The 22,622-nt window shown below is 47.4% G+C and overlaps 7 protein-coding genes across 7 annotated transcripts; 2 read left to right on the top strand and 5 right to left on the bottom strand.

Annotated features, from left to right (window-relative positions):
- Window positions 1-847: 847 nt before the first annotated feature.
- BP5553_09866 (uncharacterized protein) lies at window positions 848-1,827 on the bottom strand (the record flags this gene model as incomplete). Its single annotated transcript, XM_032018489.1, has 2 exons — window positions 848-954; window positions 1,023-1,827. 2 exons carry the CDS (start codon window positions 1,825-1,827, stop codon window positions 848-850), a joined length of 912 nt encoding a protein of 303 aa, XP_031865326.1.
- A 1,912-nt stretch (window positions 1,828-3,739) lies between these two features.
- BP5553_09865 (Arabinanase) lies at window positions 3,740-5,809 on the bottom strand (the record flags this gene model as incomplete). Its single annotated transcript, XM_032018488.1, has 10 exons — window positions 3,740-3,777; window positions 3,832-4,249; window positions 4,303-4,393; window positions 4,467-4,602; window positions 4,659-4,815; window positions 4,876-4,910; window positions 4,999-5,051; window positions 5,183-5,268; window positions 5,364-5,645; window positions 5,735-5,809. The coding sequence occupies 10 exons, from the start codon at window positions 5,807-5,809 to the stop codon at window positions 3,740-3,742; spliced, it is 1,371 nt and encodes a 456-aa protein (XP_031865325.1).
- A 929-nt stretch (window positions 5,810-6,738) lies between these two features.
- On the bottom strand, window positions 6,739-8,431 carry BP5553_09864 (Glycoside hydrolase family 79 protein; the record flags this gene model as incomplete). The annotated part of the gene is made up of 6 exons (XM_032018487.1): window positions 6,739-7,316; window positions 7,365-7,727; window positions 7,772-7,879; window positions 7,934-8,073; window positions 8,123-8,242; window positions 8,298-8,431. The coding sequence occupies 6 exons, from the start codon at window positions 8,429-8,431 to the stop codon at window positions 6,739-6,741; spliced, it is 1,443 nt and encodes a 480-aa protein (XP_031865324.1).
- Window positions 8,432-9,714: 1,283 nt separating this feature from the next.
- Window positions 9,715-10,177, top strand: BP5553_09863 (uncharacterized protein; the record flags this gene model as incomplete). The annotated part of the gene is made up of 2 exons (XM_032018486.1): window positions 9,715-9,750; window positions 9,842-10,177. 2 exons carry the CDS (start codon window positions 9,715-9,717, stop codon window positions 10,175-10,177), a joined length of 372 nt encoding a protein of 123 aa, XP_031865323.1.
- A 3,959-nt stretch (window positions 10,178-14,136) lies between these two features.
- On the top strand, window positions 14,137-14,841 carry BP5553_09862 (uncharacterized protein; the record flags this gene model as incomplete). The annotated part of the gene is made up of 1 exon (XM_032018485.1): window positions 14,137-14,841. The coding sequence occupies one exon, from the start codon at window positions 14,137-14,139 to the stop codon at window positions 14,839-14,841; it is 705 nt and encodes a 234-aa protein (XP_031865322.1).
- A 617-nt stretch (window positions 14,842-15,458) lies between these two features.
- Window positions 15,459-16,379, bottom strand: BP5553_09861 (uncharacterized protein; the record flags this gene model as incomplete). Its single annotated transcript, XM_032018484.1, has 1 exon — window positions 15,459-16,379. The coding sequence occupies one exon, from the start codon at window positions 16,377-16,379 to the stop codon at window positions 15,459-15,461; it is 921 nt and encodes a 306-aa protein (XP_031865321.1).
- Window positions 16,380-18,087: 1,708 nt separating this feature from the next.
- Window positions 18,088-18,657, bottom strand: BP5553_09860 (uncharacterized protein; the record flags this gene model as incomplete). The annotated part of the gene is made up of 1 exon (XM_032018483.1): window positions 18,088-18,657. One exon carries the CDS (start codon window positions 18,655-18,657, stop codon window positions 18,088-18,090), a length of 570 nt encoding a protein of 189 aa, XP_031865320.1.
- Between the last annotated feature and the right edge of the window lie 3,965 nt (window positions 18,658-22,622).

Below are 22,622 nucleotides of genomic sequence, written 5' to 3'. Positions count from 1 at the left end.
GGGGACACACAAGATTCCACGGTATAGCATAGCTAGTTGCGACCCGAAGCTTGCATATTATGAACTTCCGATGGTTTCATTGCCGCGTTTTGGTGTTGAGCGCAAAATTCATTTAAATGAGAATCAAACAGGCACTGGTAAAACCAACCCTTTCTGGCAATAGAACGCGTTAATCGGGGGTTGTTGGCTTGTTGATTTCGGAAACCCTGGGTCTATTAGAGATTGTCTAGAGATGAGATGCAAGCTGGGTGTCTAGATAGTGTAATTCTCACGGAATTCTCACGGCTAGTACATTGATGTTTGGAGTAGAGGTTGGCATGGATAGGCGATGTCTGCTTTTGCAGATGACTTTAGTTATTTGCTAGTATCCCACCTACGGCTCATGGTAAGGCTCGTTGATTAAGGTGGGCGATGCTGTATATGAATAGTTGAGTTAGTTGAACTTTGTAAGTTCGTGTGAAGACATATTGTGCCACACACAATGTAGTTCGTCAAGAAAAGCGACCACAACCGCGATGCGAGGACATCCCAAAATTTTTAAACCCAAAGCAATTAACAAACAAGATTTTAGAACTATTGTTTCTGAGAAATCTAACAAACCCGCCACTTCCTCAGCTTAAAATTAGCTACAGCTGAGGATATGGAGCGTAGCAGGTGCAACACCTTGAAATAATACCCAATGCCTCCTAATATGTCCTAATTAGGTTTCCAATGTAGAGATTTTCCTTTGTATATATACCTACCAAGAATACATTATCATAACACATCGTATCATGGCGATTGTTCATTTGTGTACATTCCCAATATATGCTCATCTCCAGCCAGCCTCTTCGCACAGCTCCCATATCTATTCGGGGGTTGAGGTCGATGATACCACAACCTTTTCCTCTTTCCCCACATCAGCTTCTGGTAATCCAGGCATCACAAGAAGTTTTCGATCGTGTCCCAACACCACTATTCATTACGTCCAAACGTTAGCGAATCCATTTAGTGATCCTAGGGACATATAAGGCAGAACTTACACCTCTCATATAACACCCAACTCGTGACAATCACAATCGGCATCGCCACAATCGCCATTGTAATTTTCCTAGCCACCGGTTTATAATTTGGTGGCAACGGCCTATTCCCGCTTGAACTTGGTCTTGCGCCTGCGCGCGTCGTTATATTAGACACGATTGCGGAATTGAGCGCAGCGATGGGAGGTTTTGGATTTGAAGGAGGGGGTGGTGTTGATGCAATGGGCTTCGGTGCTGGCGGGGATTTAGGGGATGATATAGGCTTTGTTGGCGGGATTTTGGCCGAGGTAGCTGTTGCTGGTGGTTTGAAAGATGGCGTAGGCTCTTGTGTGGATGGGGTATTCTGTTGTTGAGAGAGTTCTCGGACTTTGCTTAGGATTTTGGATGTCGCCGGTGTTATGGGCAACTTCTTGCCTGCAGCATTTACAAGAGCCGGTGAAGGCGCTTGAGATTGGGCCTTGACTGCCGCTGGAGCTGGCGAAGGAGCTTGTGGTTTTAATTTCTTTGCCGCTGGAGGGGGAGGTGCTTTGGATTCTGCTTTCTTTACGGCTGGAGTTGCTGCCCTCAAGCCGGCCTTCGGAGATGGAGGTGCCGTCACATCAGCATTGGGTTTTGGTGTAGGCGTCGCAGCCGTAGAGGGTTTCGCAGACGCAGTACTCTTTGCCGTCGTTGGCTTTGTGGTAGTTGTCTTTGTGGACTTTGTCCGGGTAGATGTTGATTTCTTAGTTGGTTCTGCCAATTCGGACTCAACCGGGTCAGAGACGACCTTCTTGGGTCTGCCTCTCTTCTTCACAATTTCTGAGGACATTTTGAGTAGCAATTGTGCCGAAAGTGGATGTTTGGGTCAACTACTCCTGAACTAGTAATCTTGAGGCCGCACTGAAGAAAATCTTATCAGTGACGCGTTCGGCAATTTCCAAGGCGCGTTTTCTCGCGAACGACGTCGTACTTTTCAGCGACAAGGACAACGACCACGGCAGAAATGATAGAGATTTTGAGGATGAACCTGGATGTATGTATGGTAGATCAACAGATCGAGGAGATACTCGTGCAGTTGCAAGTTCCCTCGTAGTTTCTACACCAAGTGGGGAGACTTTTGCTCTGCATGAATCCACGAAATTGACGCGGCATCCCTGCAACAGCGATGATCCCAATCACTTAAATAACGTGTTGCACGATGACTCTTATCCAGACACTCGATCGTGTTCTGAAATCGAATGATGTTTTTGAACTCTACGGCTGATTCTCACAAGGCTATGATCTCGCAGGTTCGCCGAGAGAATTGATCAGCGCTTTCTCTCCTGTGGAAGAGAGCAAAACGTGCCGTGGTGCTCGTGACCTATTTGCAAGTATCTTTGGGCTTACAGAACGCCAACCTGGCCGAAGTATTTGCAACCACCTCGTCCAAAATAAAATGCACACTGCAAGCTGCAGCATGGCAAGAGAACACACTTCTTACGGTTTGCTTTACAATCCAACCTCCTACTTTCTTCAACCGCCTATTTCGTTTTCAGTTAACGCGAAATCTATCGATCATGATTGTCAATGAACTACTTCCATGTATCAACTGGCCAGAAGTGTGCCAGCACCAGTAGCGAGTTTATGAACTACAGCGACAGGTGAACTGCCTACCAAATTGTCTACACCACCACATGTGTCTGACCTTCCCTGAAGAGAGACAATGCAATACACATGCTACCTAAGGATGCTGATGTTTGTCACGATACAATACTTCCCGCGGAACCGATTGCCATTCGCCAGTCGCAGGATCCTCATACTTGAGGAACACGCAGTGGGCGAAATGTATTATTCCCTATGGAAGGTCTATGTTGGCATCCGTGAACCTACGGTCCCGTGGGCGCTGTCAAAACCCTGATACCTTCCTCTCTGGGTGTTGTTAGTAAAACCACGGGGTGACGTCCGGAATGCTTTTTGGCGGTCTGAGAATAGGGTCTTGTGACCGAGTCAGGAGCGTCAGATCATGAGGAGTTGTTAACGAGTTGCAGTTTCCTTAATAAGCGTCGATAGCAGTACTAGTAATGTATGCTACTTTCATTCTGCTTAGGATTACCTCTCATTTCTTGCACCCGAGGACTTAAAAAATCTAGTCCATTAGATAGCTGCTTCCTGCCATATATCGTTTCATAGTCTTTATCGACTAAATAGGAAGCATCAATCTTTTACTTCGAGCATGATTTATCCTAACTCAACCGGCCAGACCTAATACTAGAGTACGTGCTCGGCAACCGCTTATACGAAGATACCTATGGGCTTTTACCTTACGAAACACTCTTCCTTATTCATATCTCTTTTAGTTTATATCGACTATCGGATAAAAATTTGAATCACAATTATGGATGTATAAGATGAAATATTTGTTACAAGTCAGAGCAGAGCTCATTCAGTTATTGGTGAAACTTATATGAATAAGCAACCGAAATCGCGATTGTTCAAAGGCAGGCCGAGTTTTCTCATCCCAAAGCACTTGGTCCCAAGCGATTTAGGATTCTATTTATTGCTTAGAGAGATATATACTTTTGCCACCAATATCAGACGTTGCTCTACCATCAAGATTTATGATTATCGGGAGATTGCAGGACGGCAGATTTATTTCCTCGGCGAGCTAGTCGGTGCTCTCGAAAACCTCGATACCATTCGATAGCTCCACCACCCGGGAAAGCAAGGCTCGAGTTGTTCGTTTCTGCTACGTCGAACTCGCCTCATGACTTTGGGACCATGATTCGGTCAATGTTTGGACCTACAGCTTGTCAGCACTTTTATCTCTATGCGATCTAGGTTGCCAAGTACTCACCCCAACCTCCATTATACGCCTCAAATACCACCACGTTATTATCTCCAGCATTCAACGGAACAGTCAATGCGGCAGTGCCAGGTGTATTATCATCGCCAGTTGGAATAAACGCCACGATATAACTCACGCCGTTGACTGACACTTTGGCGTATCTTTGCGACTGATCCGCATTCGTATAACCGATTCGAATCGTTGTATTTGTCGTGACAGTACTTGAGACATTAGGCATAGTTAGTTTGCCCCCAGGAGAACCGCCAATGTATCCGATCGTTGTTTTGCCTGAACAGCCGCTGCAACTGACTGTCTTGGCACCAGAGGCAATTGTGTTGCTGCTTGCCTCAGCTTCGACTTGGGTCTCGCTGGGGCCGGGTGTCCATGTGCCTGCTTTAATGTCGAGGATCCAGTTTACTTGGTTGGTCTAGGAAAGCTAGTCAGTTTGAAAATCAATGAGAGGACAAGTGGAAAGCCTACCAGGGTTGCTTTTGTCCCCGAAAGCGTCAATGGTAGCCAAACATAGGTAGATCTCATGAGGTTCGAGGAGACCCAGCGATCACCCATGTACCTATCAAATTTCCTGTTAGCATATCTCCTCCGGCTCATAATTTCAAGGGCCAGGTGAAAAGGAAAATTCGTACATTATAACTCCATTGATGTTAACCACGGCTGTGGTTTGTGAGCTGAAAGTATTTGATCCGGACGGTGCGAATTTCTCCCAAGATGACCAAGGCCCAGTAAGGCTTGTCGAAGTGCAATAGACGTTATCATTTGGCGCTGTTTGAAATACCATTTGTTAGCCATATAAAAATCCAACGAAGGACAATTCTTACACCATCCGCTCTCCTTAGACGCGAACATAAAATATGTATTGCCCGTTTTGACGATCGCTGCCGCTTCAAATGCAGCTGGCTGAGCCCAGAGGTAAGTTGCTGATTCTACGGTTAGGTAATCTGATGATAACTTGTCGATTCTGAGACCATTTTTTCGCTATCGAGGATTTGTTAACTTCTTCTGGCATTGCTGTTTTTGGAAATTAATGCAACTTACGTCTTCCGTAAGTAGGTAAGCTGTCCCATCGGTATCTAATATAATTTGATTCGCATGTTAGTCTGCTGATTGTCTTTTGGCTTCCTGGAAAGAGGTTTGAGCCTAATAACGGGTATTGTAAACCTTGATAAAGACTGATATCTCGACTCTCGAAATTGAGAGGCCGTTTTGAGCCACTATTGTTATATTATATGATTAGCACACTTTCCTTTGTCTGCTCAAACTTATTTCTTGTTCCCCTTCTACCTTGGACTTCACTTTTTTTAAATTCCGCATTGGAATTATTGCATAGAAAATGGCAACTCACATATAACTATACGTCCCGCAGACGCTATCAGACGTTGCCACACCGGCTTTTGCGTCGCCATAGTTGCTACTATCGATATGCAACCACTGTATTAGAGCATCCAAAATTAGTGTCCTTCCGCTCTTGCTTTTCTCGATATCCCCTCTTCCACTTCGTTTAAACAAATCAGAAGAAGACTCACCATAACATATTTCTTCGTCTTCTCGTTATACAACACATGCGGCCTCTCCACAACCCTCCCAGGTCCCAAATCACCACTTCCCCCGACCGTCAAAACTTTACTCTCAAACTTCCAGTTGACCAAATCAACAGTAGAGTAACAATTTATGCTCTGGAAGGCACTGCCGTCAAGTTTATTCTCGCCATGGATGTAGTAGACGCCATCTACGAGAATGAGACCCCCACCATGGGCTTGCATGTGCTGGTAGGGAGCATTGGTTGTAGTTATAGACGCGCCCGGGATCTAGGAAGGGTATCATCGACAGTTAGCAAAAGGGGTTCGGGATTGGAGACGAGGAAAGTGGTGAAAGCAAGAGGCTGGAAATTACGTACGATTTGCACACTTGCTGTTGCATGATGTATGAGGCCGGAGAGGGGCAGCAGGAGGTAAGAGAAGTGGCATAACATGTTGAACGATGTAAGAAAGCAAAAGTATATACAATGGTGGGAGACTTCAAAATCTAAAAGGACAAACCAAACAATACAACATAACCCGATTTTCGAAATTTAGAAAAGAATCACCCCCTCATTTCTATATCGCATTCCACGCTGGCGTGAGTCGGGTTCATCGCCGAGTCCATATTACCGGGAAATAGGTTAAAGGTTCCGCGATCTGTTCTCCCAGATCCGTGTCATGTGGAGAGATTAATCCAGGGGAGGGGTGATTGTTTGCCGGATTGCCCTGTCTATTGTCCATCCTGTTAATTGGTTACCTTTTCATTTCTCTCGGATTTAGTTGACTAGCTCCGTATTTATATTAGTCTTACCTCTATCTCCTTAACTTACACGATAATCCATAATATAATTTCAGAAACCAATATTTCATTGATGTTCACATTGCTGAGCAGTGAGCAATGGCCAGGTTGAGAAATTATAACCCCATTGCATCCGTACTAATTTCACCAAGGCCGTACCGGATTTACCTCGGATTTGATCATGTACCAGTGTCACCCTTGTTCTGTTGTATGCACCTAAAATGTTCTTCGACGATCCTACAGAGGTATTGTCAGGGATATGTACATAGCACGAACTTCGGATTCATGGAAATTATCGGTCGTTTTTCTGCCGAGGGGAGGAAATATAGAATGCCCGGCAAAGAAGTTATTCCGATCTTTTCTTCCACTGTTCTTCAGATGTTTCAATTGGCTAAGGCCGTGAGTATTGGTTTCTTCGACGGAGTCCGATGCTAGAGACGCCATGAAAGCCACCAATATCTCTGTTGCGGACGAAGTATTATTTTAGTAATAGAGATCGATCCTTGTAAAAGTTTAGTACTCTGGATCGTTTCATGGCACCTGCACGTAGGCTCCAAAATGAGTAGATTTATTGCACTCTGGTTAGAAGTACACCAGTAAAGCCTCTGAAGCGGCAACTGTAAACGTAGCAGAACCACTAGCCACGCTCTTGTCCTCAAAAGTCTCCTTCCCTCCAATATTGCACGACGCGTCTGCAAAAGTTTGACCACCAAACGTTGGACTTGATCCCTGATCGACCCTCGATGTTGCACTTGCCGCGGTCAGTCTCTTCGCTTTCACCGTCGCGCCGCTCAATCCACCTAGGACAAAGTTCTGGCTACTTCGACTCCCGCTGCCACTGTAGTAGTCTGAATTGTACAGTAGGGCACGGAGCGGTTTGCGAGCTGAGTCGTATATAATATACACGGCGTAGGCTGTTGACCCTGTATCTAGGGCTGACATGTACGAGCCGCCTGCCATTGCAGCTGTTGCAGTATAGGCGCCGAAGTATGGAGCGCCCATGCTGTACCGCCCCCACCAGCAGTAGTAGCATAGGCCTACGGTGCCATGGTGGAAGTAGGTGCGTTTGATGTTTGTAAGAGAAGCGCGGAGAACATAATCCATAGTCCAGAGCGCTGCGCCGTATGTGGGGCTCACATTCGCTGCACCTCCACCAGAGACTGTATTCTGTAAGTAAAGATATCAGTAGGAGAAAAGGGACTTCATACCCGAATTTGTCTCCCCAAGGACATACTCTTTCCCCTTTTTTGTTGTCGCGGCGACCTCTGCGTTGAACATCTTAAGATTATTAGAAATACCACTATGGCTCATTAACGATGCCACAGTTCCTCCGGGATAATTATGGTGCGCGTAATTATGGATATAAGATTTCACCGTTGCGTTCTGCGTTGCAATCAGTTCTTCGGCACCCCATTTTGGCGGAGAATCATTAGAGTTGCCGGCCTGGATTATAAGTTTTGTATCTAGTGCTTGTCCAACTTGTATGGCCCAATTGTTTTGCGATTTTGCATCATCTGCTGGTGTCCACGACCCGGCATGTGCGGCGACAGGTAGATTTGTGCGAGAATAGTCTAATAATTATAAGCTGTGAAATACAAAGGGTGGCATGCCGTACATTCGGGCTCGTTTCCCAATTCAATCGCGATGAGATTGTTCATGTTGCTCTTTGCCACTTTCGCAGCGGCTATGGTATTCTGGAGATTGTCAAGGGCTCGGTTGAGTCCTGTTTTAAGCAGTTAATGAAGCGCCCTGGTTCCTGTTAATTTTCTTTACTGACCGACCACAACAGATCCTGAATAAGTCGCCGCAAGTTTCATGAACGATGAGCCGAATGTCAACGATGCTGGGGCATCAGTTGGATTTGCGACGTTATATACAACGTATGCCGACGTAGAGGCATCGTATGTAGCGCGGTCTCTGTTCTCGAGTTAGAAACTTAAATCCCTCTCCCAGTTTAAACACGTACTGAGTCGTCCCCCCAATTCGAATTGGGGGCCACTTTCCCGTAAGAGTTTGAAAGTTCTTTAAGCACTGGTTCGTAGCCGTGACATTGGTGAAGTACGATGGAAATGCAAAGAATTCAAATCTACCATCAATGTTGTTAGAATTCGTAGCTAGAATAAGAAATAGTTTAGACCAACGATACACCCACGGGGGCTGGATCAAGCTCTGCTGCCCCATTTGGAGCCGAGGCCGGAACTGTATAGGAGATAGTCGCAGTATGGGCCAGAGCTGGACACAGAAACCAGAGGAATTGTTTCGATGACAGAATCATTTTGCAAAATAACTTAGAAATCCTAAATATTCCAGATAGCTCCACCAATTCTGGCGATAAAATATCAACTTAAGCAAAAGAGATATGCTTATATTTATCAGAAAGAGACCAAAAACCAAGAAAAATAACCCGCTAATTCGGAAGTGGATATTTTTGAGATCATGGATCAACATTCGTCTAGAATGTAAGGGGCGGAGCTCGCTCACATGGGTTCCGAATAACCTTTCCCGCCTCATTTCAGGTAGAATGTTAATCCATGGTACCTCATAAACTCGGGGACATGCCAGGTTGGCATCGTTCTATCGTGGAGTAGTATTTCAACAGGCAGATCGACCGAGCCATGTCCACGACATCCGCTCCAATCTCCTGTAGTTTCCCCGCCCCAATGGGATCAATGGCGGTTGCTCATTCCCTGTGCCTGGCACTCGGCAGAAGTAATTTTCCTCGAATTGCGACAGCCTTGCAGAATCCCGTCCATTGCGCGTGTGGCAGAATTGGGGTTCCTCGGCGCTTTGGTCAACTTTGTTGGTGCGATGTTCTCGACGAGCTTGTGCGTCGCACCCGTAATATTTCCAATACAAAATCATGTGACAACTGCGACAGCATGATCGACCGTTTAGGTAGAGTTGGATATAGGGCTATTATAAAAGAGGATATAGACGACATTTAGAAATAGCTAATTTCTCCACTTACTGCATTTAAACTCCGGAAGAGGAACGGCGGCGCACGTGACCTATCATTATTGCCGTGGTTACATAAGGTAACTTGCTTTCCGTGGTGCCAAACTAGAGGGTGTGATAGCTGTCATCTTCTCACTGGAGGCTCCCAATGAGGGATTGTGCTCAAGTTATGGACTAACACATCCCATAACTTGAGGAGCCTACTTCGTAATCCTCCAAGGCTCTCACCAACCCTGCAATCAGCATAACTCAACTCCGCCTTCAAGATTTATGTTTCCCAATTGCTCAGCACTCGTAGCAGTTATGGTGGCTGGCGAACTGAAGTAGAATTGACACTGTTAAAGCCCCAGCTTCCCTCCTCTATGATATTTGATTCCTTTCTAGATTGTCTCTTTTGGGCGAAGTGCATCCCGAGTTCTTAAATATGCGATCTTGATTTTTCAATTATTTAATTGAACTTTTATTTCTTAATTAAAATATTGAGAATTTCCAAGAGTCAAGTCCATTCGAATAAACTGTCCCTAGAAATATTTGGTGTTCGAAGAAGTGATCCTCGCACCAGTGCTGGTGGAAGAGGCATCTTTCAGCAGCGAGACAGACATGATGGACAATAAAGCTTCTTACAGCGGTGAATACACGGTAGGAACTCCAATCCGCTGTCTTTTGTCACAGCCCTTTTCCCATTCCATCGTCCCTAAAAGCACAAGCACTAACAATCCTCTTAAACTAGGTGCCAACTGCACCTCCACCAATCTACATCCATCCTCCCCCAAAAGCGGGTGCACGACAGTCTTATGGGGATTCCTCCCTACCATTCAACTTCCAGCAAGCAGCTGGCTTCAAAGATCCAGAGGAACAGGCGACAGGAAACATCCGCTCTAGGCTTCTACAAGGCACACGCCGCACACCCATAGATGTCCGCTGGTGTTGCATCCTCGTCATTATCATTATCATGATCATATCGCTGGTCGTGGCCGGCGCAGCTTTCCATTTTGGACGTGGAGAGTGGAATTTTACAGGTTCGGATTACCAGGGCCGAAGGCATTGCTCGTGGGAGAATCACTAGAGTTGGCATTTTTGTAGGATTTGAATCACAGGAGTTGGTGTTGGTGTTGGTGTTGGAACTGAGCGAAATATATTATATTAAATCACGCAACTATTCGGCATTCCTTCCAAATACGCCGTTTAATCGAAGCTGCTAAGATAACCGGTTTTAAAAATCGGCCAGACAACCCTCAAGAACAGAAGAAAAGCGCACAAGCGCATCAATTATAGTCAATGTACGTACAATGTATTCGAATGAAACCCATCTGCTGCAGGGCCAAACCACTATCAATGGTTGAGTTGACGAGAGTTGGAAAATGATTGGTTGATACTTCGCATCTTGAAGGAAGTTGGTGTTTACCGTGTTGGGGGCTATGTGTTGGTGGCTAACTCCGAAACAAGCTTCGCCTCCTGCCTCGCCCCCGACAACATGTTATTGTATGAGTGTGCCGCTCAGCCACATTAAATTTCAGGGATTCGTAATGACAGGTTGCCCACGCTCAGTGTGCGATGGTCACACGGCAACTTGATTGAGCTTCTATGTTCCCGGGCGAGCTTGACTTATAAGGCCGAGAGGCCTCGCACATCAAGCATTTATCGGCTTTGTGGCTTGAATGTAGTAAATCATTCTTCAATTTCCTTGCTGCAAAGTAGGCTCAAGTCCGAAGGAGACACTGGCCTGGGCATCGTTGGGAATTTCAGAAAAGAAAATATATCTGCAGAGGTGGATGTTTGAAAAAGCCATGGAATCTATACCCTTAAGAGGAGAAGACTCTAACAAGGAGGCCGTGAATGTAAGATTCTAGCTTTGCACAAGAGTTAAGGGCAATAGAAGCTGATCCATCCCACAGAAATCTTTCAATCTCAGGGATCCACCACCAGCATACCGCGGCGACCCCGCTGCCCACGCACCAGAAATCTCCTTCCCCAGACAAACGAGACGCGAGCCATACTTTCAAGCAACCATACCGCGTGATGGATACGCCCCCCAAGACTATGGAATGGAAAGACAAGACCGGTCTAGGGAAGAAAAGAAAAGGACATGTAGGAATATTTTAATTGCTCTTGGCTTTTTCCACATCGCATGCGCGATTGGTATTATTATATGGCGCACAAACCGGAATGATTGAGCTGTAATTTGGGTTATATTTGGTCTGGAGCTCTGGAGCAATTTTATAACGGGAGTTTGGGGGGTTTGCTTGTAGCGTGATGCGGGATGAATGGCTATAAGATGAACTGTAGAAAAGATAGCACCAGCAAGGGGAACTCAGGAGAAGAACAGGCAAAGGGTGATCGAAATGATCACTGATCTGAGCTAGAACGAAGTTCATATCCATATTGATCTAGAACTGCTCGCTAGGGCCAGCAGCTTGGGAACAGAAGAGTTGGTCCGGGCACGTTTGATTTTGTACATTTAGTCCGATGATGGGTATCTCATACGAACAAACGAAATTCATGTCTCTTTGGCCCATTCGCTCTCCCTGATACTTGACGGTGACTTAATGAGGGGAACAGCTACCTAGGTAGGTATCGCGGGTGGAAAATATCACATGATTCGACCCCTGTGTCTCTTTACTTTGGCTCTCCTTCTGAGTCACTTACTTACCTAAAGGCGAAGGGCACCTAGGTAGGTAAGATGGGTAAGGTATGCACCCATCGCTCAGGTTGAAATTCATCGCTGTCAAAGAAACCGGGGCTTTGCAAGGCCACTTGCGAACCGCGATTTAAAGGAAGGCAAATACTATTCGCGCTGTTGTCGTCATCACAGCTTTGGCAGTAATTATAGTGGACAACGGTAAAAATAAAAAATATATAAGGGGACATTGGATCCTCTAATATGTGACTTCAAACTAGAGCACGAATTAAAGAACGCAGAAGCTGCTCCAGAATATCAAGATGACTTCCACAGACACACTGGCGCACACCGTATGCTCCAGTATCGACATATGCTACGCCGTCGGAACCAACAGGGCATACGGATTCCATAGGTGGAACGTATCACAGTCGTAAGCACTTGAGTATCGAAAGTGAGAATAAAATAGCTTGGACCCCTATGCTAATATTCTACTCTGATTGCCAGATCGCTTGTAATTTCTGGTATTGTGTAAACGAGCCACGTCCACTCCAATCATCTACCCTACCACCCTAGCCGCCCTACTTATACTAGAGCCTCTTGGATTAACGGAAAATGCAACAAGAGAAACTGTTGGCGATCAAGAAACGGGAAATGAAGGATAATTATCGGAGTGGTGGGGTATGGACAAAACCCAAGGTTTGGCGGGTTGGGTTGTAGGAATAAGTTGTTGGAGTTTCGAAAGTGCTTCGAGGAAATAATTGACGACGTTTGAGGGTTGATTGGCGCCCAAGTCGCTGGGCTCCATCTGGCCGCGGCTTGCGCTTGCATATAAATAGACGAGAAACGAGATGAGAAGTAACTAATTTTGCAATGAATCAGATGTTTCGGAGATATGGAAGACGAGCACATAAGATGAATCACAAGCCACCGAGAGTCGACCATCCATATGAATCTTCAAGCAATGTGGAGTATTTTGGGTCTGAAACTATTCGGCTCCAATCTTTCCAATTTCTCGAAATAGGGGATTTGCATTATTTGCCCCGCTTGAACTTAACCAACATCACATAAGGTGTGAATCATTCAGTAAATTTGACAGCAAAGACACGCATACTTCACATGTGCTCGAGACTCTCGGAACCCAATCAGACTTACAAAGCGGCGAGCGCCACATCACCGCTTACTTATTGGCTTGAACGCTGCAGAATGACACCTCTCGTGTGAGACTGCGATCCTTGCAAGATGTTTCTGTGGCGTTGGCTGGCCCGGGGTACAGTCTTGTTGTTCAGTCCCAGCAATACAAATCATCGATATCGCGGTAGCGGGAACCGAAGACAACGGGGTATGGTTGTAACAAGTAGAGTATCGCGTATCGAAATAATGCATTGCAGTCAAGATGTGTAGAGGGGATCTCGCTGAATTTGGGAACCCGTCGCTCTGGGAGAGTAGGCTGTTGATCGGGTGGCGGGTCGGAGATGATTTTGCGGGGGGCAGAATATACGCCTTAGCACGCGGGTCCTAAAACCAGCTAGGCAGTTAGGCGCCGAGTACTTCCGCGCGTCTGAGAATAGACACAAGAGGAGTCCTTTGCTGGGTTTGGGTCTGCAGTGTTGATGAATTTTAATCAGTAGTTCCTGGAAGAAAGGCTTTGGACAAGCTTAAACTCTATTAGAAGGTCGGTGGCTGCAGCATCCGGAGCTGGGGGTGCTCGCTTAGCGTCTATTTTAAGATACCTCGGCCACGTCTTCCTCCCAAAATAACCGCGACTCGACCTCCCGTTCTCCATCAGCCACAACCGCAGGTGATAATCTCACCGCAGTCTCCCATATTGCTCGGAAGCAATTGATTCGCAATCGCGGAGATCGCGCCATGTAAACTATGTTTCGAACTATAAGCACCCCCTGCTGGAATCTACTTCCGTCATTCGCCCAGTGTTTCTTCAGGTCAGCCCTGTCGCCGCCAGTTCGCACATCCGGAGGCTGTTCATTACGGTATTTCGACTCTCCGTACGAGCTGGTCGTTGATTGAATGTCCTATTCTCGTCCTAGCCGGTCCTGCTCTCTTCCGCAACCCACTTGATCCGCTTCCTTGGGAATATGCTGAAGAATTTTCTGCAAGGTGGGCTCCGAAATAGTTCCTCGGATTGGCCCATTTTAGCTGTTCTATTTTGCAAATCTTCAGCAGTTGCTTGTGAAGATGATTGATATAAAGATGGGCAGTCCAGTGGTCATTCACAATTCCATCCTCATCATCATCCGCCTCATTCCCCATATCATCTCTTCATCAAGAGATCTACTATCATTCTCATTGCACCCTCAATTTCCTCTTATACTCACAATCTGATTTCTCCTTGCAATCTTCGAGATTTCCCATTTAAACAAGCTACCTTCATCACCCGACCAGCAGCCATGGCACGCCTTTCCATCCTCGTCGTCGCATTCCTTCTCACAGTCGGCTACACTGCACCTGTTCCTGAAGCCAACCCCTCTGGAGGTCTCGGTATCGCGGGCTCGCCACACTTCAGCTCGGGATTTGGCCTTACTAGAGGTAGTAAGAGGGAAGCCGTCCCTGAGCCCGAGCCTGAAGCCGAACCATCAGGAGGCCTCGGAATTGCTGGATCCCCACACTTTAGCTCGGGGTTTGGTCTTACCAGAGGAAGCAAGAGAGAGGCTCTCCCTGAACCTGAGCCTGAAGCCGAACCTTCAGGAGGCCTCGGCATTGCTGGATCCCCACACTTCAGCTCAGGATTTGGCCTCACCCGAGGCAGCAAGCGAGAGGCTCTTCCTGAGCCTGAGCCGGAAGCTGAGCCTGAAGCCGAGCCTTCCGGAGGTCTTGGTATTGCTGGCTCTCCCCATTTCAGCTCAGGATTTGGCCTCACTAGAGGCAGCAAGAGGGAAGCCCTCCCTGAAGCCGAACCTGAAGCCGAACCCTCAGGAGGTCTCGGCATTGCCGGTAGCCCACACTTCAGCTCAGGATTCGGGCTTTCCAGAGGAAACAAGAGAGAGGCCGCCCCTGAGCCCGAGCCAGAAGCCGAAGCCAATCCATCTGGAGGTCTCGGTATTGCCGGCTCCCCACACTTCAGCTCAGGATTAGGACTCTCCCGCGGAAACTAGAGAGAACAGAAACATAATTGCGGACACGATACGGGGTACCGTCGATGACATACGATATGCTACGATGCATGTATGAAAATAGGACTTTGGGATATAAGCATGATGATGGGAACTTTGGATTGGCCATCTTGGGATTCATTTATGACTTTTCATTTTTTACACTTGATCAGCGCCCTCGGGCAGGGACACAAGACAAGATGAGGATAATTGGAGGCATAGACGGATACAGGGATACACGAGCATACATGAGCATAGGTTAGGCATACATTCTTCTTCCCATTAGTAGGAAGCTTTAAGATTTGGCTTGGAGATTACAATGCTAGCCAGCCAGCTGTTTTAAGTAGAGAGGAAAGGGGGTTTATATCTTCAACATTTCGATTCAATCTCAACACTTATTCATATACTCCTTGTCGTGCTGCATTATTAATCCCACCTCATCCCCCCCATGCTCAATTTGATTTGCCGGGTTACAGTGCCAATTCATATTACATCACTCTCATGCCATCCCGCGCCTGCACGAAGCAAAACAAATTCCGTCCCTCGCGACTGCTCATCTCTCACGCACTCGTTTGCTCGTTTCCCCTCCCCCCGCCAAACCATTCCCACCACGGTCGTCGTCAAGCCGCAATCGGTTCTTGCTGCACGGGTATTACCGGTGCGGCCACTTCCTCTACCAACTCCGGTACTGGGGCTGTGGTCTCATCCACTGGCTTTGCGGCTTCTTCTATTGGCGCAGGTGTCTCTTCTGCTGCGGGAGCCGTCTCTTCAACTGGTGCGGGTGTCTCTTCAACTGGTGCGGGTGTCTCTTCAACTGGTGCTGGAGTCTCTTCAACGGGTGCGGGAGTCTCTTCAACTGGTGCAGGAGTCTCTTCGACAGGAGCCGGGGTAACCTCCTCAGGTTTTGCCTCCTCGATTGGCTCCGGTGCGGCTGCTGGAGCTTCCTCTACTGCAGCAGCAGCTTCCTCAGCGACAGCTGGGGGAGTGTCTTCCGCAGGCGCTGGGGCGGGAGTTTCTTCTGCTGGAGCTGGTGTAGCTTCCCCTGCCTTTGTCTCAGGAGCTTCTTCGGCTACTGGAGTAGGCTCTTCGACGACGGGTTCTGGTGCAGATGGAGGCTCAGCCTCTGCCTCTGCTTCTGGAGCTGGGGCTGGAGCTGGAACTGGCTCCTCAGTCTTGACTTCAGAAGTTTCTGCAGGTGTTGCTGCTGGCTCCTCGGCTGCTGCGGCATGTTCTTCCGTAGCTGGTGGTGCCTCCGATGCGGGAGCAGCTTCTGGTGCAGCCTCTGGTGCAGTTTCTGGTGCGGCCTCCAGTGCAACTTCAGGCACAGCAGCTTCCGGCTCAGGGATACTAGTAGCTGACTCTTCTACCTTCTCTTCGGGAGTTGGTTCGGATTCAGTAGCTGGGACGGGCGCAGAGTCAGCGGCAGACGCTTGTTCCCTTGCCAGAAGGGCAGCTTCGCGGGCATCGCAGTTTGCTTCCCGTAGGGCTACGGCTTCTTCCCGGGCGGCAACAGCAGCTTCGCGAGCATCGATTTCAGACATGTTGAATGGGTTCGAGGATGATGTTACTGTGGCTTTGAATTACGCCGTAAGTGTATATATCGATTTTCTCGGGATTGTAAAGGTAGGAGCGGTGGGGATATCACTTGCAATTATCCACGACTTCTGATAGAGGAGAATGTTGTAAATAGAAGAACGAGAAAGAAAAACAGCCAAAATGATGAATGGGCAGGTATATAAATAATATCAATTCCTCAACAAGCGGTGAAAGCGACGCGGGGTACGTCGTAGTCCGTGGGGGAAACTAGCACTCCAGCGGGATTCACGCCATTGACTTCTCAAAGAGGAGCTACATTGGGATATCACACCCGCGCTTTGGGCAGTCCTGCATGTGCTGCGACTCTTTCATCATCGTGAGCTTCCCCCATTCGAGAAATTTCAACTCAAATCCCACGGCGACTCGCCTCCAAGCTGCAGAAAGAGTCGCGTGCATAAACTCAACTGATAGGTAATTGCCCAGTAGGAGATGGGCACAACTCCACGATACTGCGAACTGTGTTCGATAGGCGCAGGCGGTATGCGGGCAAGAGTGGAGGAATCAAAAGGCGGAAATATCGACAATGGAAAAGTATAGTGGTAGTGTGGATGGAGAACGAATGTGCATACTTCATAGCGTTGCAGGAGCTGTGATGCTGCACGCCTTGATCTGAGACATGGAGGAGCTTCGAGCTACGAACTACGAGCTTGGAGCTCCAAGCTTTGTGAACTCATTCGTGCCTCGGCGAGCTACCGCGCAATCCAAGCCTTCCAAGGAGTGCAAATTCTTCCACGCTTGTGGGAAGCTATCACGACTATTCCCAATCCATTCCATCCCCCCGAACAAGTTTTAACAACCGGCCAAAAACACAACCTCCTCCAAATACCATTTGCTGAATTGCTTGAATGGCACGCTGTGCTGGCGGTCATGCGTTGAGACGGCTTTTTGCGACTGGCCCAGCACGCCTCTCGCCCTGCACCCTTGGCGCCTACTCTTCTGCGTCAGGTTCCATTGCATTGGACACAGGAACGGAAAGGCGTGACATTGATTATGCGGGCAGAGTCTCAATTCAATAATGTGGCCGGTGTTGCGGTCCACTAAAGCAATGTGCGGTGACAGGATCGCGGGGTATGCTGGATTCCTGGGCGAATTGGAGAAAACGGTGAGAATGATTCGGCGATTGCGAGTCCTGGAGTGAGGCGGAAGAGACAAGAGGAATTTATTTCCTGTCACAATCGACGGTGTTCATGTGGGGGTGATGTTTTGCTGGTTGCAGCAAATGGTAAACAAGTATGGTCTTGGGGTGATTCAAGGCCTTGTACTAATATTACTTGAGGATGGACTCCGTACTGTAATAAACTAATCGTCGTCATATTTAGAGGCAGAGGAAGAGGCACAGCGAGAACACAGCCGGTGGATACAGTCACGTCGGCGCGATAGCGTGAATATGAATATTTCATTTCATTTCAAGTGATTTCAAGTGGTTTATAAGTTAATTGGCCTTGGCCACGAATATCCATTTCCATTCCATTTCATCTTGTCTCATCTGTTGAGAGGTATCATCCTTTGTAAAGCACCTAACACAGCCCATCCCATCCTTATATGGAGCCTAATCCTTAACGCCGCCGGTCCCAATGCCAATTCTAGTCTAAATGCCAACGCGAACGCGAACGCGTAAAATCGATATCCAACACCAACCCTCTGAGACCATGCTCAGAAATGCCCTCCCACGTTGAACGCCGTGGCCACAGCGGCGAGCGTTAGGATAATGATCAGCATGGCAACAAGCCATTTGAATATATCCTCCACTTGTTCCTGGGGATCCGAATCTGCCAGGCCCAACTCCCTTTCCAAGTTACCCAGCTCAATATCGCGTTCGCGTTCCCGGTATAAATCCTGGTATGACGGTGGAGGATGTTGGGAATCGTCGTCGGGCTCTTGAAGCGGTTCATCTCGGTATGGTTCTTGTGGTGCTGGCCCGACGACCAGGCACAGGCCGTGAGGCGGTGATGTGCCGTATGCTTGGGGGGCTTCGGGTGTCTTTGACCGTAGGTAGTCATACATAGGTTCGTACTCTGGGGGTTGAGAATCTGGAGCTCTGGGCGTTGTCATCGCTTTGCTCTCGTCCTCCTCGTCCTCCCCCGATTGTTGTTCTTGCTCCGGCTCATCCCGATATGGTGCGAGTGTTTGGAAGGCAATGGCGTCTGGAGAGCCCGGCAATGGAGGCAGAGACTGCGATAATCGAACAACAGACACCGATCTCGACCTTCGATGATCCGCCATGTCTCATGCAGCAATGTGTTGGTAGGCGGTAGCAACCAGTCAGCCCCGTCAGCCCCGTTCAGGGAGAGCGAGCTCGTCGGATTCCGTCTTCCTCCCGCCAGAGAGATAGATGCTGCAACTTTTCAAGACTTCCGGCTGGGATGCACGTCGTCGATAGTTCGAAGTATTTGCTCTCTGCTCTGGACTGACGCTCATAAGGAGCATCTCCAAGAGGCTGCCATTACGAGTACATATACCAACCTTCGTGCCAACTGTTGGAAAGTGGCGCAGAGGGCGCGGAGCAAAGCTCGGTCCAATTAGGGGCTCAGTTTCGTGTCAAGCCGGCATCGCAACAACAGATTCTGTGTATCCGAGTGTTTCATGATGGCCTATTTCTGGTACAAAACTGTTGGAGCTCTCATACCGGCACTTCGGTAAAGCAATCATCCATGATTCCAACGATGGTTTCAAGTGATCAGGAGCTAGGACGGACGTGCGAATCATGCAACAACTACTCCCGAAGCTGGTTGCAACCGTGCAAGACTTAAAAGGGCCTTGGGTTATTCACCTTGATACATATTCATTATTATTGTCCTTGCTCTCTGGTCCTTTTATCTGATTATTTAGTACTAGTATCCAGGCTTCAACATCGAGTCTTCATTTTCTGAGTCGGCCAGATGCCCCTCCGCTGAACACCTCACTGATCAGCTTCATGACCGGCATCAAGTACCACAGATTGCCAAGCGTCCTGTAACCTCCCGAGCGGGAGTGTTTATAAGACAGTTCTCATTTTCCCTCTTCTTGCATTAAACATACTTTACAAGGCTCGCTATTTACTTTTTGATTTGTTGCGGGGTACTCGTAACGCATAGGTAGGTTACTTTGTTCGGTGTTCTAGCTTATTGCTAGAAAAAAGTGCTTGGCACTCGACCGACTCGACCAAGATGATACTCCCACAAAAGATCGTTCTCCCTTCTGGCCAACGCTGCCAAATCGCTTGGTAGAGGTGTATACCCTTTCCTTTTCTAGATTCGCATAACATCGGGAAGCTATTGTGATGCTAAATATTATGAATCCCACCGGCGGCCATGGCCGAAACAATGGCAGCAGTTACTTACCAGGCTGATGGGAAATTGCTGATTGCCTATGGGGAGTGGGCCGATGGGGGCAGGGGAATACTATTACCAGTTTTAGCAAGTATTACTTCTCTTATCACTCATGTCTAACGGGTTATTCTACGGAAAGTAATGCTATCTGAGAAATATCACGGCAGCCTAGGGGACGTATATGTCCCTACAAACCCTTCACAGCCTACCAGGGATATGTGGAAGAAATGGTTGTCAGCGTGCAGGTACTCCAACGATCCTGTAGCTCTGCCATCCAGGATGACAATCGCCAGTAGGAGCACGCAATCGAGGTTACTTTCCAGAACAATTGTCCCCTCAGCAATCGAACTAAATCGCAGCCCCAGCCTGATCGCAAAGATATTGTCTTGTGTGGTGTTTGGAGTACCAAGAGCTATGACAACTGAGGATATCTCCGAAGCCATTGAGTTGTTTGTCGAAGGAGCAAAATAGTCATTCGGTGCTGGTTTTAACGGCGCACAGTTACACGCTAGGCAAGACACGTCCATCCCTTATCAATTGAACTCTAAACTCAATTATACCAAATGCAGTTATCTCCTATCACAATTCCTCTCGCCCAAATCAATTATCCGAACAGACGAATTCGGTGGCTCCTTCGAAACGCGCCGATATTGTTCTCCGCATAATCCGCCACATCCAAGCAGAAACGAGCAAAATAATTCACGATCGGTATTAAATTCAACAGCATTGACGTCTCAGTCTCCGAGCCCGTCACTGATGTCCTGGAGCAAACCCGTCTGATAGTCGATGTTGGGATCGACTTTAAGGAGATCTCAGGTTGCACCTATGAAAATCCAAAGACGATGCAAGAGTCCGACTCCACTGATTTATTCCCGAATTCAAGTGATGCCCAAAACCCAAAACCAGCCTATTTAACGGCAAAGTACCCTGCAACGGGAAGCGTTCTTCCTCTCCTTTGCGCAGACAGCCCGCTCTCACTTCCCCTCCCTCATCCTCATGGCAGCAGGCGGTTTTCGCACACGCCTTGGTATGGAAGCCGCTCTCCAATCCGAAGGCTGCCATCTCATTGGGATTGCGTGTCCCGCTACATCAGTACCAAGACTACCCAAGGAGGTTATGCTGAATCAGAAGTAGTGGGGTTGAAGCCGGTGACTTATTCGTGGGCTTTGACATGTTGCTGAAGACGACGGGTCCTAAGCCTGTGGGTAGTGGACTGCAGGGCGAGTATTATGGTGGGCAGATTCAAATTATAGCTAGGAGTTTAAAGCTTGTTGATATGACACTGTGATAGGGTAACTTAGAGGACCTTTTGTAAGTGGAGCTAAAGCCGATCCATTCTTTCTCCTAAAATAAATCAGAGCTAAACTAATGAGGGTTCCCCTTTAGTTATCACATGCCTAGACAAAGACACTTTGTTCAATAGCTAAGATATTTTCTCGGCTTATCAGCAGCATTGGTGGGTCAAAGGAAAAGGAATCCTTAGATTAGTTATACTATGGCCGTTGTGTGCTATTTTTGGCATCCCTAAAAAGCTCGAAAACAGTTACTTTCTATCAGCACCGAGCGTAACAAAGTCAAAAGACGAGGAAAAGCTCATCAATTAACATTATAGATGCCGGACAAATTCCTCGCAACAAAAATTCCCAAACTCCATAACTCATACTCTCACCTTACCATTACGACCTTCAAGCATCACCTTTTAACCTTGACGTCCATACGCAATCGTAATCTCATATTTGTAGTCTACACCCTCTAGCCGAAGGCTTCCAGATATTACCGATGGCGACTCCTACTGTAGCCTTAAACACAACCTCTCCAGATACTACTTCTAACGTAGCTTTTTACCCACCTCGCCCCACGCTGTCGTCCGTTACTGAGAGAACTTGTAAGCATGATATATGCCCAGAAGCCTTCGTATACCACAGCTCCTTGCGCTATCATATCAAAAGACACCACCCAACTACCAGCCTACCATGTAGCAGGTGCGGGTATCTCTTCCTAGTTTCCTAGATGGGCCGCACACTGCTTGGCATAAGTGACAACGGAGAAGTGGAAGCGGAACATTGGTGCCTTAAGTACGACCATCATTATGATCCCTTAATAGAAGAGATCACCATGAGGAGCTTTGACAGGTGGGAGGCCAGGGCTGCTGATCACCCCCACCCCTATGTCTATAATTTTATTACTAATAATTAAATGATAATGAAGGAGGAGATGGAGGAGCTCTATGAAAGCCGGTCGTTCTTCCTTTTTTTAAAACCTCGTTACGTCAAAAAGACCCTCAGTACATAGCAATCGCAAGGGGACGGGCAGCGCCTCCTAATGGGTGGTTAGACCTCTCTAAGATTTAATAACCATCTAGCAGCATCTTGCCAACCAAGCGGAATGCCTTTTCTGTACGCTGTCTACAGGTGTAGTATCTATACTTTGTATATCCTCAACGGACATAGCGGACGATGCTTTAATCGGCTCTAAACACCAAAAACACTTGTTCCTGTTGATGTCTAGGAGTATGTTTTCTATTGCTAAAGCGTTAGAAGCTGCGGGTACAGCATCAACCAATATCAAAACATGCGTGGTATAAATATTAGAGTTGAATTTACTTAACTCTTTGTACGTGATTGCGTGAAAAATAAATGTCATATGATTTCCTCGGGGGAGAGTAAGTCTCGGTGAAATATAAGTAAGGTGTTGTGTAAGGTAGCTGAATAACAAACTGAATGCTCAGACTGAGGAGATAACGCTTGTTTTAATAGTTCTTTCACTAGTAGATCTTATCCTGGCTACTTTGGTCGTTTCGCCTTTGATATAGACAGAACGAACAAAATGCAACAGCTTGGTTTATGAGCCGCAGACAGCTACTGTCATAACTCGAAGTGT

The sequence above is a fragment of the Venustampulla echinocandica genome (genome assembly GCF_003357145.1).
Source record: "Venustampulla echinocandica strain BP 5553 chromosome Unknown scaffold_12, whole genome shotgun sequence".
Classification (NCBI taxonomy): domain Eukaryota; kingdom Fungi; phylum Ascomycota; class Leotiomycetes; order Helotiales; family Pleuroascaceae; genus Venustampulla; species Venustampulla echinocandica.
The sequence above is the reverse complement of the archived record's forward strand: the minus strand, read 5'-3'. Positions and strand labels throughout refer to the sequence as shown.